Source organism: Sphaeramia orbicularis, chromosome 17 (assembly GCF_902148855.1).
Source record: "Sphaeramia orbicularis chromosome 17, fSphaOr1.1, whole genome shotgun sequence".
Lineage (NCBI taxonomy): Eukaryota > Metazoa > Chordata > Actinopteri > Kurtiformes > Apogonidae > Sphaeramia > Sphaeramia orbicularis.
In genome coordinates this window covers 10,204,186-10,220,517 of record NC_043973.1, presented here as the reverse complement: position 1 = coordinate 10,220,517, position 16,332 = coordinate 10,204,186, and the positions used below count along the sequence as shown (strand labels likewise).

The window sequence follows — 16,332 nt, the reverse complement described above, 5'->3', positions numbered from 1 at the left end:
ACCTTTTGCTCCTGTGATGCATTTGCAATGTTCGTTCTTTTAAAACCTCTAAATTGTCTAAGATAGAGAAAACAACACTGAGTTATTTACTCCTTTTGCAGTAATTAAATGAAATGTTCTCTACTGCAATTTACAAATCCAGTGCATGTTCTTTATTATTTTAAATGTCTCACAATAGTATTATATAACACCTTATTTTCTCTGTAAACATCATGAAGAATTAAATGTTTTACCTTTGGTGGAATTTAAAACAGTGCAGTGCCCAGTGTGTTGGGAGACATGACTATAGTACGTAGTCATTATTAATTCATGAAATTACTCACACAAAATATGGATTATTAGACAGACTAGAGCAGGGGTGTCAAACTCAGATCCTCAAGGGCCGGTATCCTGCATGTTTTAGATGTTTCCCTCTTCCAACACACCTGATTCAAATGATAAGCCTATCATCCAACTCTGCAGAAGCCTGATAATGACCGTCAGGTGTGCTAGAAGAGGGAAACATCTAAAACATGCAGGATACCGGCTCTCGAGGACCGGAGTTTGACACCTGTGGACTACAGTTTTCTTTCAGGATAGAGTGGGAGGTTTTTTTATTCAGCGTTCATAGCCAAAAAACAATACTTACTTATGTAGTTTCTCTGTGTCTTAGTAGAATGGACAGTTTTTTGTTTTTAAGTATTTTTTGTAATTTATGTAAGGTTACTGGTAAGCTGATGTCATTTGATATAGTTGGTAAAAGTTGTGCATTCATTGTAAACTCATTGTTCAAAAGTCAACAGAAGCAACATTTATCAAGCATTGATGATATAATCTTAGACTGCACTTCAGAACTCACTTGTCACATATATTAGTTAGTGTTATAATTTATAACCACCTACAAACTAAAAAACTTTTTAATACACTACAGAAGACTTATAGATAAAGGTGAGCTAAGTTTTTTTTTTTTCTTTTGAGGTTCTATGTCGTTATATATCTTTGAAAGTCTGTGAAGGATGTTTTATTTTGAAATCGGACCAGACACTGTATGTTATTAATGTGTGACTTCCTGTCTGACTTCATCTGTGATCTATATCTTTGAGGTAACTTCAGTCAAAATCGAGAGCTGTTTTCTCAGACACTTCTGAAACATAGGCAGGTACTGTACATCTGGTGGATTTAGAGGCATCCACTAGAGCAGTGATTCTGAACTGGTGGGTTGCGATCCAAAAGTGGGTGGCAAACCTGTTTTCAGTGGGTTGCAGGCCTTTGCTGGGGTAAAAAAACATAATGTTAAGAAACCAATCCTGTGCTTTAGCTGAGCTGAGTGCCACCCATTCACACTCCCCAACAGTAGGTGGCGGTAATGCTAATTAGTATCTACATTTACATTTCACGGCATAAAAGACCCAAAAGTTTCTATTCACATCATGGTGAAACTCAGATATAATAACATCAGTTGGCTGATTAATCGATGCTAATAGGACATTTTACATTGACAAATATTTGCTTCTGAACTGCAATTACTGAGTTTGGAGGAAAATAAAAGTTCAGTCAAGCAGTTGTCCAGTTGATTTTAGACGGTGTAATATTAATGTGCTTTTTCCTACTCTAAACTATTACAACTCTAAACTATTGGTGCCAGACCCAACAAACCCCCACCCCTTCCACATATTTTGCCCATTATTAGTAAATGGGAGAAGAAAAAATATTTTAAAAATTCATAAAAAATTTGATCATTTACCTGCTTTTCCCAAAATGAAACCACATCTATTCTGGATGGCAATCAATAAACCCAGTTTGGTATGAATTCAACCAATAGTTTTGCTGCTACAGACATGTGACATTTCACCCATTATAAGTAAATGGGGAAAAAAAAAGATTTTGAAAGTTCATAAAAAATTTGAACTTTGACCTACTGTTCCCAAAATGTAATCAGATCTATTCTGGCTATCACTGACAATCTATAAATCCAATTTGGTATGAATTCAACCAATAGTTTTGCTGCTAAAGTGTTAAAAACCAAACAAAAAAATAAAACCAAATCTAAAACAATACCCCTTGCCTCCCCTTCGGGGGTGGGGTAAAATGTAGCTGCCATCCCAAATCCACCATCGGTTGACCTGCAGTCAACAGTGGCTGTGATCTGTTGCAGTCAGAGCGCAACCCAACGGACCCCGGAATCCAGGGGTCAGTCCTCGTAATTTTTGACGGTCCATCTTTGAGACGGACAAGCACTGGACCACAACTTGGTGTGACCTGACAGTCTTGAATCTTTTCATGCATCATCCTCCGGTGCTGGTGGAATGTTTCTTACTTTCCACATCTTGCCCTCACTTTATACCTTTCTGTTCCGGGCTACGGGAATGAAGACGTTCACCCATTCATCTCCACCCCAACAGCTTCAGGGGGTTCATCAGACAAAGGTGGCAGCCGAGTCTGGCCCAGCACCGGGGCGCTCATTCTGTGGCTTCAATTCGATCCAGCATCTTGTAGGCCACCCTCCGCCCCTCACCCTCACCCATCATGGCAGTCTCATTTATCATGAGACCTATAAAGAAGGACTTGATAGAGTGAGGAGCGACCAGCACCATTCAATAAATCCTTGTGATTATCCACGCCTCCAAGGTGTAGAAGCAAGTGTCTGTGTGTCCCGAACATGTGGGCATTTGTCTCTGACTTTATAATGGTTGTGGTAGCTGATGTTGGAATACAAGAGGTCCATGTAGAGAGCCTATAAAGTGCTATCAATTATAACATGTGTACACGTGTCAACCCCAAGGCCTGGTTTAGGTTGACAACAAAATGACAACAAAAACCTTGGCAAATATACTCCCCCTCCTCTCCTGTGTCTTGGCCCCCCTCATCTACCCACCCACTCACACACTAGCGGCCTCCATCTTTCCCTCTTAACCCATTCCCTCCCCTCTATTTTTCTTCCTCCAGAGGATTGCATAGAGGAGTACTCTAGGAGGGTGATGGAGCTTTGATTGTCGGTTATCAAAAGCTATCATTATGGCTCGCTTCTGTGGGATATGAAAATGATTTTGTAAGTGTAAAACCCATGTCATTACCTCAATGGCCTCAGTGCTATCACTGTGGATGTAATAGAAGGAGGCTAACAAATATGTTTTCCCATTTCAAACACAACAGAGTGAATAACACACAACAATGGAGAGATAAGTGATGGCAACACGAGGCCTAGAATGAAGCCCTTTACATGAAAACAGCCGTCCGATCAGGATTTAATCTTTGCCGTTGTCATGTTGTTTTGGGGCTGTCTGCATTGCATATGACAAGCCCCGGCTGACATTCACTGGTGAGAAACCATCATCGCACATGCCATCCCGTAAAAGTCGAGGCATTTCTCTTTTTTTCATCTCCACACAAGCGTTTCCCTCCTCCTCGTTGTCTTCCTCCTCCTCTTTCTTCTCAACCTGAGCGCCGTTTCATCCTGATGAGATAGCGACCACGCTCAGAAGCCACATTGACTCGACTTGATGTGGATTCCTAATCATTGAGGAAGACGCTCTTTTTTCCCCCCTCTCCTCCATCCCTACCCCATCTCCTCCTCGTGTTGTGTTTGCTGAGCAGGGAGATGGAAGTCGACGCCAGTGCCAGGCTTTTCTGCTCTTAATCGATGTGGATCTGATAAAGATCCTGGTTCTCCGAATGACTCGCATGCTGCAAAGCCTGAGGAAGATCTGATAAGTAAATCATTCTTCTGTATGTATGGTATAGTCAGTGAAACGCTGAAGAACAGACGTGCACGTGTATGCACCCACTTATACTCATATAATCTAGTAAACACACTGTGGAAAACACACATTGCACCCCTGTAGACACACACATACAGCACACACTTGTCTTGCAGCAAAGTGGCTGTGCTCCGGACATGCCCAATTTGTTTCCTTTCATCCAGGACTAATGTCTCGGTCTACCCAGGGGCTAAGTGCACCATTTGAAGCCCCCTCCAGGACAGACGCCTGCAACATGCGGTTATTTGTTGTTTTTGTTTCACGTTTCGGAAAATCACGTTATCACTTGAGCCGTGGTTCCACATATGCAGGGCCCATTCAAATTAACAAGTGGCAGTAATGTGCTGATAATTTCTAAAAACATTATTTAAATGTCACACTGTAATGACAAAAAATCCCTAATAGTTCTATGTAAATGTCAAATTCAAATTATTCAATTACATCAGCAAGTGCAGGGCAGGTGATAATTTTTCCACCGCTTGGAATACCAATCTGGCTCTCACTGGCGCTCATTCTGTGTGCCCTGGCATAAGATAGACCTCAGTAATTTCCTGCTCCAAGGGATGCTTTCATAGCCATTATTATAACTCTATTCCACTAGAAATATCTGCCATACTGGGGAGATATTAGAGTCATATTTTCAGTACTTTCACCCCAATGTTGCCCTCGGTCTGTGATAGCTAGTAAGAACTGTAAAAAAAAAAAAAAAAAAAGAAAAGGATGGATTTTAAAGGGTAACTGTGTTATTCCTTGTTGTGATTTGTGCTTGTGCTTTCGATACTGAGCCTCTTACTGCTCAGTCAATAAAACTAAACTAGCAGTCACAGTAGACCGGGGTAATGGGCTCATCTCATCAGCTGTCATTCATAGGCCTGTGGGCCTGTTTGAAAATGACTACGCAGCCTCCATTGATGCAAGAAAGGATTTATACAGGATATCAAACATTCAGCACAACCCGTTCATTTCAGATTAAGTGGGGGAAGTAGGGTACAGAGTGTTTTTTTTTTTTTCTTTTCTTTTTCTTCCCTTTTTCTCTTTGCTTTCTTCAAAGTCAACCATGGACAGGCTCTGAAATGGATGAGGCACCTTGTTGTTCATGCAAACAGATGATGTCATTCTGAGTCATGGGGAACAAGTTGTGATTGGGTGTTGGCCACAGACCCTCACATTTTACTGCCTCCCTCAGACAGCTGGCATTTGCACTACAGGGAGCCAGTGGGGCAACAAACAATTAGCCTTTTCCTCCACAAAACTCGCGAGCGAGCTATAGAACAGTCATGCGAGCTGTTTACAAAATGGTCAATAAGCGTTTATGTGCATTCACTATTACTGTTGGCACAGCAGTAAAGAAATGTCAGATTTCTATATGAAAAGACACAAAATTTTCCCTCTTCATTTTGTTAATTCAGCACAGGGTGTTTTTCTCCTCCATTATATTTTCTGCAAGTGAATCCCATTCTTGTTGGCATCTCGCCATTGGCTGGAATTAAGGTACAGCGGACATTATCTGTGATGTTCCACAAAGATGGGGAGTGTGACATTCTCCCTGAATGCTCCAGAAATGAGACTTCCTTCCAACTGCTCGTGCATGTCTCGCTCCAGATTTACACTTTAGTGCATTTGTCACTTCGAGAGCATCTGGTTTAATTTGATTTCTGCGCCTGGCCACCCTGCAATTCTCTGTGCTTTTAGTGTAACCATTGCCTACTGAGTGTGGCCAACAGATAGTTCCACAAATAAAGGGGTTTAAACTTCTATTTTCTGGATGGCTCTCCCAACATGCCAACTGACTTGGAGATGCCTGTTTTTACCCCTCCCCCACCCCCCGTCACTTTCTTCTATTTGAGTTCACAATCACCTTGTTTGTTTGAGGGTATTTGTTCAAAACAGCTTTATCAAATATCACCCATAGCCATGTAGCTTGTCACTAGAGTAAGGCTGAGCAGGTTATTGTCTGTAAGTTTGCTTACCGAATATCTGAGTCTGCCGCCGCTCTTATTGAAATTAGATATTTTGCATCATCTTGCAGCTGAGATTTACATTTTTTTTCAAATTGTAGCAATTACAGAAGGTCAGTTTTGCTTGGAGAGCCGTTATTAGAGATAGCACACAAGTTCAAAGGGGCTACTCCTACACAGCACTGCAGAAAGACACAATAATTCATCCAGACTAAGAGTGCTATTCATTCTAAGCATGTTATTAAAGGTCCAGCATCTAATATTTAGAGAGATTTAGGAGGAAGAAAAATCGTTGTTTGTTTCACCTTAAAATGAGCCCTTTTTATCCACATGTGGGATCAGATTTCTACGTCTTTACTCTGTTATTCAAAGTGGCATCCAGCACTTAAGGGCATATATGTACTTTTTCTACTTTCAAATATTAGAAAATGACTTAAAAATATCATTTAAGTATTTATAATCTGACATTATGCCAAAGATGCTGATGTATTGGATTGTAGGGATATAGAGGGAGAATCAAAAAGTTCAACAAATGTAATAAAATGTTTATTTATCAAAATAACAATATTATTATTCTACATAAGCTCCATTAGTCTAAACACTTTTTCACTTTTTTTCTGTTTGTAGAATCGCTGGGGCTGTGCATTCATACTTTGAAATTATAACATTTGTCTGAGAACTTTTTGACTCTCCCTCGTATTTACACCAACAGTACTGAGGATTTATGTGACCACTAGAGGGTCACTATGCTGGTCTCCCATGTTGAGGAAAACTAATACCACAGGGCCTTTGACCAACTTGTCAGAAAGTGACTAGATGGGATGAGAACAGAGATGCTCATAAGACTTTGAGCTCAAGTCCAAGTCAAGTCTGAAGTCTATAATGGTGTTAATGAGTGCTGCATGCCAGTTGTTCTGCTTTGAACACAGCATAGCTATATTTCAAGAATACAAAGCTGTACTGTAGTATCATCTCTCTGTCATCAAATAGCAACATTGACACAATATGAAAAAAGACCACAATAAAAGCTTTTCTTTAGAAAAGAAAAAAATACTTGTATTTTTCCTAGCAATAACATGAACTGTAATATTTCACAGTCTTTCAGTTTACTGATTGGCTGGATAGCACAACATTTTCTGTTAAATAATTTGTGTTTAAATTTTTATGAAAAATTCTAAACTGAACTGACTCCACCTGTGGTGCAACAGTAGTAGTGTCCAGACTCCTGGGATGGGTGTATACCTGAACTTCTCCTGCCTGCTTTGTCCCTCTGCACTGGCACCTTTTTTTTTTTGCTTTGTTGCATCCTGTGAACTTGTACATGAAATAGGTTAGGCTACTAATTCTTGAACTAAGATTGAGATGATACAGAAAACTTTTATATTCATGTGCAGCATCTGGAACCACAGGGTTCTGAGAGAAGAACTGGTTCTAAGATAATAATGCAGGCATAAAAATTAATGTAGACCAACCTTACTGAGGGTAATGGGAATTTATTACTAAAAGCATGCAAATGATATCAGTAACATATTACAACAATATTATTAGTGTCTCCAACTATCGCATCAGAGCTTCTCAATGTCAGTAAACAGTTAACCTACAAACCTAACGTTAGGAGGTCTGCAAAAACCTGCGTCCTGCCTATTAATGTTCGCCATCATTCATAATAAATGCGGTTGTCTGGCTTTGAAGCTAGCCTGTAGATGATGGCAGTGGGAGACGGATGATTAGCGACATTATGACCACTCATCTTTTCAAAACGCCACAAAAATAATGGGGCTGTCCCTCCCTTCATAGCTATAAACATATTAATGTTAGACAGCTGACTGGTACTATCTACAACATGAGTGAGCTAACATTAAACATGTTTGCTAACTATAATTGACTGACCTATCGGTGTGTTTTTAAGATGCATTAAAAGTTTAAGGTCGTTGATGCTGCATCTTTTCTTTTTCTTTTTTTTTTATTAGTGATAGTTAACAAGACAATGTGGACAGAAAAACAACAACACATAAACAAAGGGAAACTCAAACGAATAAGCAAGCAAACCAAAAACAACAACAATGACAGAGTATTGACAACAACGACAACGTCATATTACAATGAAAAAGATCATAAATGTAAATGGCAACTAAACAATATAGCTTGGTTAGGGGCGATAGGAAAAAGGGGAAGAGGAGGGTGTGAATGAAAGTGAGAAAGAGAGAGGGGGAAAATAATAATTGTTGTAATAATACAAGAATATATAATAATAATACCAGTAGCCTAATTTGCTAGTATTATTGTGGCGGCAGTAGCAGTGGAGGCAGTCACAATACAACAAGTTAAATAATTTAATATTTGTCATAATGTATTTGTATCAGTTACTATCTGTTTTGAGTTTATTTGAATCAATTTAAATTAAAAGGGCTATGGGGGTGGAGCCCAGCACGCAGAGCCCGAGGAGGGGAGAACATCATTAACCCCCCACACAACCCCCAGCACCCCCAGCAGCACAGCCACAGCCCAAGGACCAGACCAGCCATGGCCAGTCAAAGGGTATTCCTCCTACCCCCTTTTCTTTTTTTTTTTTTTTTTTGTTGAATATAGACCTAGTCCACTCCACAGTATCTTTTATTTTCATTGCACAAATTTTTCATGTAGCAAATTGTTTGCTATCAGTCTGTGTGAAGTTGTCAAATCCAAAGGATACGACAAATGGTACACCAGATCCCATACATGAGCTCACAGTACTGCATTAGTTTGTTTACATTCAGGTCTGTGGCAGCACATGGCACATGGGTAATGACGCATGCGCTTTAAGAATGAAATGAGATTCACCCTGGCAGACCCATGAGGTTTTGATACTGCACAACTGAAAAAGATTGTTCACAAGTCCCAAACCTCGAGTCCGAGTTGAGTCTGAAGTCTTTGAGGTTGAGACTCGAATCAAGTCTCAAGTCACTGTGTGTGCGACTTAAGTGTGACTCGAGTCCAAGTCCACATCTCTGGATGAGAACCATAAGAAAGTGACAATGTGATAAAAGCTTAAAGCACTGTTGTTGTTTTCACCACTGGTCATAGCTCTAAATAAAATGAATGGAATTTGATGCTGAAATCACAGCATTACTTCTACACAGGTGAATTGGTTTATGAAGCTTATGAAGGTATAAATCTCTATGTGATATTATCATTTCTAAGTTCACCGTTTCTTGTTTAGACTAAGCTACGACAGTTCTCAGCTTGTTTGGATGATTCCAAGCATATATTTAGTGCAGCTATTGACAACACAAACCGTACAGAAAACAGATGTGAGTTGTGGTTTTTCTATGTTCCTTATCTGTCTAAAAATAGAGCTAAGCTAACAAAGCTATAATGTAAACTATCGACTGACGTATCACATGCTATTTTGACTGACAGTCAAAAAAAAAAAAAACAGCTATATACTTCTATTCGCAGAAGAAAAGTTAATGATACCATAGTACAGATATTTGTAAACAATGACCTCTATTCATTGAGACATGAAGCAGGGCTGTCAAAGTCAGTTTAGTTCAGGGGCCACATACAGCCCAATCTGATCTCAAGTGGGCTAGACCAGTAAAATAATAGGCATCATAAGCTATAAATAACTACTATTTTAGTGTGAAAAAAGTAAAACTACATTATAAAAACATGAATAACTTGAACAATCTGAAATTTCTTCAGAAAAAAGTGCAATTTCAACAATATCACATCTCAGCTTATTATTAACACAACTTCAAGGTCCAAGTGGATCTACAAATGCACAAAACCTTTACAAACAGGCATAATCATTTAATAAAATTGCACTCACTTTTCTTTAGAAATTTAAGGTTAGTCATATTCAGGTTATTCGCATTTTTTTGTGAAAAAATGTTAATATTTTCATAATGTAATTTTAGTTTTTTCCCATTGAACCAAGGAGAAAATTTGGAATGGTAATTTTTTTAAATAAGTCCTTATGCTATTATTTTACTTGAGGTCACATGGCGCCCCTGAACTAAAATGAGTTTGACACCCTTGATGTTTAATATTGTCAGTGTAATTTTTTTGGAACAAATTCATCTTTTGGGCTGGATTGGACTGTTTGGAGAGGGTGGTTTTGGTCCATGGGCCATATGTGGGACATCCCTGGCATAAAGCCTGTGGAGACGTGACATTGCTTTGTTGGTGGTGTTGGTAGTTCTATGTGCGTTCTGGTCCATGACTTCCTTCTGCTGTTGAGAGTTTGGAATATCAGTAATACTGTACATAGAACTCCTACCATCACCTGCTACAGTATGTCTGAATGTGGACCAGAGTTAATGTCCCCAAGCCAAGAATGGACAAAACAAATACTGACTGTACTCTACGTCAACTTCATAGCTAGATGTCACTAAAAATTACACATAGAACCTTGAAATGATTCTATACAAAATTCATAAAAACAATATACTGTTTGATACTGACAGTTTGTTGTGCTCTCTATGTAAACTTGCGTAAAAAGCATCCTGAAAAGAGGCTAATTTCATATTCTCTCCCTTTTGGAATGATGTTTTTTTTTTTATATTTTCCAGATACACTTTATCTTCTGTAGCCCTTTGTGTATGCTTCACATACTGTAAGCTGCACACTGATATCCCCTCCCCCATCTGTCTTCAGCAGTGCTTCCTCTGCCTCCTGCGGGCCCATGTAATGCTATTTCATCTGCTTCATAAAAGCGCAGGAGAGATCAAATTCGTTGTTTTCCTTGCGAAATCTAAAAGCGCTCCGTCTTTCATTCAACTACCAGGCACCTTTTTTTGCTATTACTCCACATGCAGTATTGTTGAATTTCATATGTCATGACCTGATTTTCCTGAAAACCATTTGTTTCTTTGCTGTACTGCTAACTTCACCGTAAAACTTTGCATCCATGGAGACAAAAAGGTTGAAGGTGCAATCGGGCTTCTCATTAAAAGGTTGCAGTCTTGTTGATTGTCATGTTTTGTACAGTCTGTAGAAAGAACAGCACGTTGGAGCCTGAGTCCAGTCCCCCCCCCATGCACCTTCAGAATGTTAAACATGGCTGCCGTGGCTGCCTCTGAATTGCTGGACTGTGTCTCCTGGGGAACGGGGAAATTGAGCTCTGGCTCTTCCTAATAGGTGGTAAAGTGTTAAGTTCCAGAGAAATGGACTGCGAATTTAACCTGGAATGGAAATTGATCCCATTACCTTGTGCTTGGGCTGCTTTCCTCCCGTAGGAAAGGAGATGGAGAGAGAGCAGGAGGGAAAATAGAAGAGAGAGAGAGAGAGAGAGAGAGCAGATGAGGAGAAAGAAAGAAAGAAAGAGAGAGGTGGAAATAAAAAATGGGGGAGCCACAGAAAAAGAGATGGCCAGAGAGCGGAAATAGAGAAAAGAGAGTAAAGAGAAAAGATGAAGGGAGAGGAGAGGAGGTAGTAGGAAGGAGAGAAGGAGAAAATGGAGAAAGTGAAAGAGAAAAGGCAAGGAGACCCAGCATATGTGATTAGAGGTGATAGGATGGCAGTGGGGGTTGTGTCCTGCGTGGATTGACAGGCTGGCTGACTCCGTATCAGTGTGGCGCTAATAGCCGGCTGCCACTGGTTCAGGATGGAAAAGAGAGAGGGAAAGGAAGAGGACAAGGTAGAAGGAGCACAGGAATGCCATGCTCTGAAGGGATGATACACCTCCTGCTGAGGGTTTCCACCAGCACAGCTCTGGTGTTTTGGTGTGTGCAGCTGCTGTGAGACCAAGTTAGCCACGCTGATAGGATGCGGCAGTGCTAGTATCAGACTGTGGCTTTGAATTATTATTTTATATATATTTTCCAGAAATAAGAATTCCAAGCAAATGAAGTGGATAGTGGATAATCAGGCTGCAAGAAGATGTTCTATGGCAATATCCTGGAACTTTAAATATGTATACATCACCTAGCCTTTGTTCATAGTAATACTTCTGACATTTTTTTTTGTTTATGTATTTTTGTTATTTTCATGAATATTTTTTTTCTATTTTTGTAGCCTAATGTATTTCACTGTAATTTTCATCACAGGATTATGGTTATTATGTCAACCAACCCATTTTATATACAGTCTTGTACTACAACATCTGTATTATGTTATGGTATATATTGTTTTCTTTCTTTTTTGTCAGATTGTAATTGATTGTCATGTGATAACCTGTGCTTTTCAATAAAGAGAAAGTTACAAAAAAAAATTCCAAGCAAATGAAACAATATTTCAATATCAAAAAAAGTATTGACTAAGTCTCAAGTGTTATGGAAAATCTTGGCTTGGATTTTCTGTGACCCATAGAAACAGTTTCTTCTTTGTGCCCTGGCATAAATCTCAGTAATTTTCTTGATTTTACCGAAACCATCTTCCACTACCTGTAATTTCATACGCCCTAATTGACTATCTTGATGTATGATCACACACTCCTTCCCCTTCTTTCTGTCACCCCAGAACCCATGCACGGCCCACGGCGGCTGGAAGTGGTGGACATCCAGTCCAAACAGGTGACCATACGCTGGGAGCCACTGGGCTACAACGTGACTCGTTGCCATAGCTACAACCTGACCGTCCAGTACCGATCCAGGGTGGCAGGCAAGGAGGAAACACGTGAGGAGGTGTGTTATGACACCCAGAGCCGCGATCCTCAGCACACCATCCACAACCTGACGCCCTTCACCAACCTCAGTGTCAAGCTGGTGCTGCGCAACCCAGAAGGGGTCAAGGAGAGCACCGAACTGGAGGTTCAGACTGATGAAGATGGTAAGCTTGTTGAGAACCTGCACATACCTGGGCAACTGTCAATACCACTATATTTTAACCCTTTATAGGGCACTCATAGAAATACTCTGAATTTCAAAATTACAGCCTTAGCGTGTTATTGGAGGACATAAGATTTGATTACTTTTGAAATTTTTAAATTTTTTTATTATGTAGAAAATCAAGGTCAATGAAGTTACCATATTTGGTTCCTTACCTGTAAGTGGCAAAAATAAATAAGTACTAGAAGTAATAAAAACTACAAGAAAAACACATGTAAGATGAAAGGAGCGTGTATTTTAGAACATTAGAACATCACTTGTAGAGCATTTCAACAACGTAAGTGCTGATCCAGACACCTGTCAGCACATTATCCCAAACATCCCGAACATCATTCCTTACATTAGTACCATTACCTCATGGTACCTAACAAAGCAGGTACACTCACTGCTCATGCAGACGTGGACCTTACAGACCCTGTAGACCACATTTGAACTGATATTGTTGCCTCACTGTCCTCACTGTAACTGTTGCAGTCATTCTCTTGTAGTGTATGCGGAAATTACCAGAAATATTAATTTGCCTGATAAAGGGTTAAACCAGCAGCAAATTATAAGAAGTGCACTGATGAATATTCTGATGATCATGTCATCTTATAGTACGAATTTGAACAGGTAAAGTAGACATTTCTAAGAGAAAACTGTTTAATAAATTGTGTTATTTAAAACATGCACATGTTAAATACTTAATAAAAATACATTAGGATGTATAGAGCATTATGTGGAACTGCAATATGGTCAGTCATTGTCCTGTTAAATGAAATTTCAGCTGCATCACCAGTTGTTGTATTCAACTGGGTCACCAGTCAATGCAATACCTGGAAATTGATCTGTATATTCCTGCAGTACTTTATTCGGAGTCTGAAAATATCATTTAATCGAACTAGAGTAGTGAAATGTGTTTTTGGCTTCAGAGGACAAAATTATTTTGGAAGTTGTACTGGTGACCAAATCTTGCACTTCAAAAGTTGCTGGTGACCTAAAGTACGTTGCACTTTAAAAATGCTGTGAAATGTATTTTATCACTAATCTTTTAACCTGTTTTTTCATTATGGTATGGTATGTGCTGCTTGACCTCTAGGCCAGGTCACCCTTGTAAAAGAGATCTCGATCTTAATGGGATTTTATCTAGTTAAATAAAGGTTAAAGAAAAAAGAAAAATAAACTTAAATTACTGTATAAACAATTATATAGATCATTAATCACAGCATTTGCTAGCTACTTTGGAAACGTCACTCCCAGCACATACTGTTACATTTTTTAATAGTCCAACAGTTTTCACTAGTTTATAATAGAACACATAATATACTTCATATTGACTTTCTTTGAGTTTTTGTTAACAAATCGTACTGATTTAGCTAAAAAAAAAAAAAAAAAAAAAAATCACTCAAAATTATAAAACTATTGAAAATCCATGTTCCACTGTTTATTGTAAAAAGCCAAGTTACAAAAAAGTAAGTAAACTTTTTTGTAAAAGCATTAAAGTAGAATCCTCTTACCTTCACCTGCATAGTACCATATATAAGAGAGCTAAACTTCTGATGTCCTAGAGCTGCAGGCTACAGTAGCTACCTATTTCCCATTGAAAAACCTTTTTAGTATTGAACAGTAAATGGATCAGTTTCATTAGAACATAAACTATCACCAACTTTAAACAAGTTTGAGATTCTCCAAATATTTTCTTCAGGAAATCAGTCAACAAGAGTCTTTCATATAGTTGTTTCACCTCCTTCAAAGATGAAAGATCTTCAGTGTTGCCTCAGCAGACACAGGAAATGAACTCTATAGAAGTCTCAAGGAACCCCGGCCGCCAGATAACAAACAGGCTCAGCTGACGAAAAAGAGAGTCTTGTCATGTCTGGCTCAGATATCTCTGGTTGGAAACTTGAAAGTGGCAACTGTTTCTCACTGTCTGACTGCTGTGTGTCTGCGTGTGTGTGTGTCTGTGGATCTGTGTGTTCAGGGTCTCATGGGAACAAGTGCACAGACAGGGTGTAGCTGTAGTTGCCGTCTTGTAGATAAATCTTGAAAAAAGGCATCTCCACATCATTCTGTTTCGCTTACAGAATGAAAGCAATTCGCATGAGGGGTTAAAGGACAGATCTCCTTGGCAGTATTGCTGTACAAGTAAACACTGCAGAAAGATTAAGATTCCTACTATCCCCACAGGGCTGTTAGTTCATCTTTGTTTGCAGCAGGTGCTTCTGTCTTTACAGAAAGTGTTCACTGTCACTGGAAAAACCTGTGTTTTCAGTGACAGTGACTTCTGATAATCTTACAAATTGCCAATAAAACGTGTTTGACTTTGGTTGTCTGCTGTTTGTTATGCTCCTACAAGCCGGTATATTGATTGTTTTATGCACATCAGCAGGAAGTGCAGTGTTCGGTAAATTATACTACCAAAAACCTTCAGAGCTTATGCAGCTGTGAGTATTTAATAATGACAACTGTTCCTGGTTTTGAGAAAAATGCGTTTTGTTTTTGTGTCATTTTCTCTAGTGCCCGGTGCTGTTCCTCTAGAGTCCATTCAGGGCAGTGCCTATGAGGAGAAGATCATCCTGAAGTGGAGAGAACCAGCGCACACCTATGGCATCATCACGCAGTATGAGGTACACAAACACCAGGGTTAGCTGCGCATTACAGACATTGATCTGCCTTTACAGAATTGACCAGGCTTACTTCCATTCCTTACCAGTATGTGGTGTGTTCCTCTTTTTATTTCCTCTTTCTCTGCTCAATTGTCTTTTTGTGTACTGTGAATAAGATACCCACAAATGTAGCTGGCAGGAGTATATAGAGTTGGAAAACTGTTCAGACTCATTTGTTATCTTGTAAATCACTTTGGTTTCTTGAGCGAGGGTTTGGGAATTAGACGCATCTGCTCATTTGTTGGCAGACGACACAAAAAGGGGTATTTCATAAAGGGAGATTACCTGATAAGCTAGCCTTACTCCAGTAAAGCAAGCTATGTTTGCAAAAATAAGTTTCCACTAAGCAGGTTTAGAGATGCGGGCTCAGACTACAGGAGTTTTGGGCTGATTTACCCCCTCCTGACAAACGGAGGAGAAATCTGCTCTGGGACTGTGAATGGTACCAATGTTTGGCACAGATTATGTGGTAATGTAAGGGTTTGCAGCTCCTCTCTGAACTTCTTAACACCCACCAGATCACTGGCAACCCATTTTAGGGTTAGGGTCCCATTTCAGTCATTCTTAAACTAATGTAGTCTAGTTTGTGTTTCTGTCACATACTAAAAAGAAACCAGAAAATGTTCCCTTTCTCAGTGAAGTCTAATAAATACATATTGGCCTTATTCTCCTTGTGTTATAACCCGAATCACAATCCTGGTCTGGGTTTGGTTTTCCTGTTTTGGCCCTCGGTAGAAACGTAGTACAGTAGTACCTTGACCTACAAGTTTAATTCGTTCCATGACTGAACTTGTTACTCAGTTTGCTCATATATCACATACATTTTCCCCATTGAAATTCATTGAAATGCCATTAATCCGTTCCAGCCTCATAAGTCGAAATCCATTGAGATAATGTCTAGTGTATCCAAAACTTATTTGTAACCTATGAGTAACGTGCTTTGAACCTATGTGTAACTTGTATTGAACTTATCTCCAACACATATTGACATACGTAGACATATTTGATGTGTGTTTCAGCACCTCTCCTCCGGACAGCGACTGGACTTTGTTGTGAAGCAGGAGATAAAACCTGTAAAACCTAATATCACCATCTTCAAATTTAGAATTACGTTTAAAAAACTAATGAACTAAAATAAAATAAATTTAAACTAGAAGCACTCGGAGAGCACAGACCTCCGCCA

General features: G+C 39.3%; 1 protein-coding gene across 11 annotated transcripts in view; it reads left to right on the top strand.

Moving 5' to 3' along the window:
* Positions 1-16,332, top strand: part of LOC115437576 (receptor-type tyrosine-protein phosphatase mu) — a 223,682-nt gene that overhangs the window by 101,096 nt on the left and 106,254 nt on the right. For all 11 annotated transcript variants that reach the window (XM_030160827.1, XM_030160833.1, XM_030160832.1 and 8 more), the window contains exons 8-9: positions 12,137-12,445; positions 15,001-15,110. In XM_030160827.1, the coding sequence (XP_030016687.1) occupies positions 12,137-12,445; positions 15,001-15,110 (419 nt within the window). The remainder of the gene's footprint in view (positions 1-12,136; positions 12,446-15,000; positions 15,111-16,332) is intronic.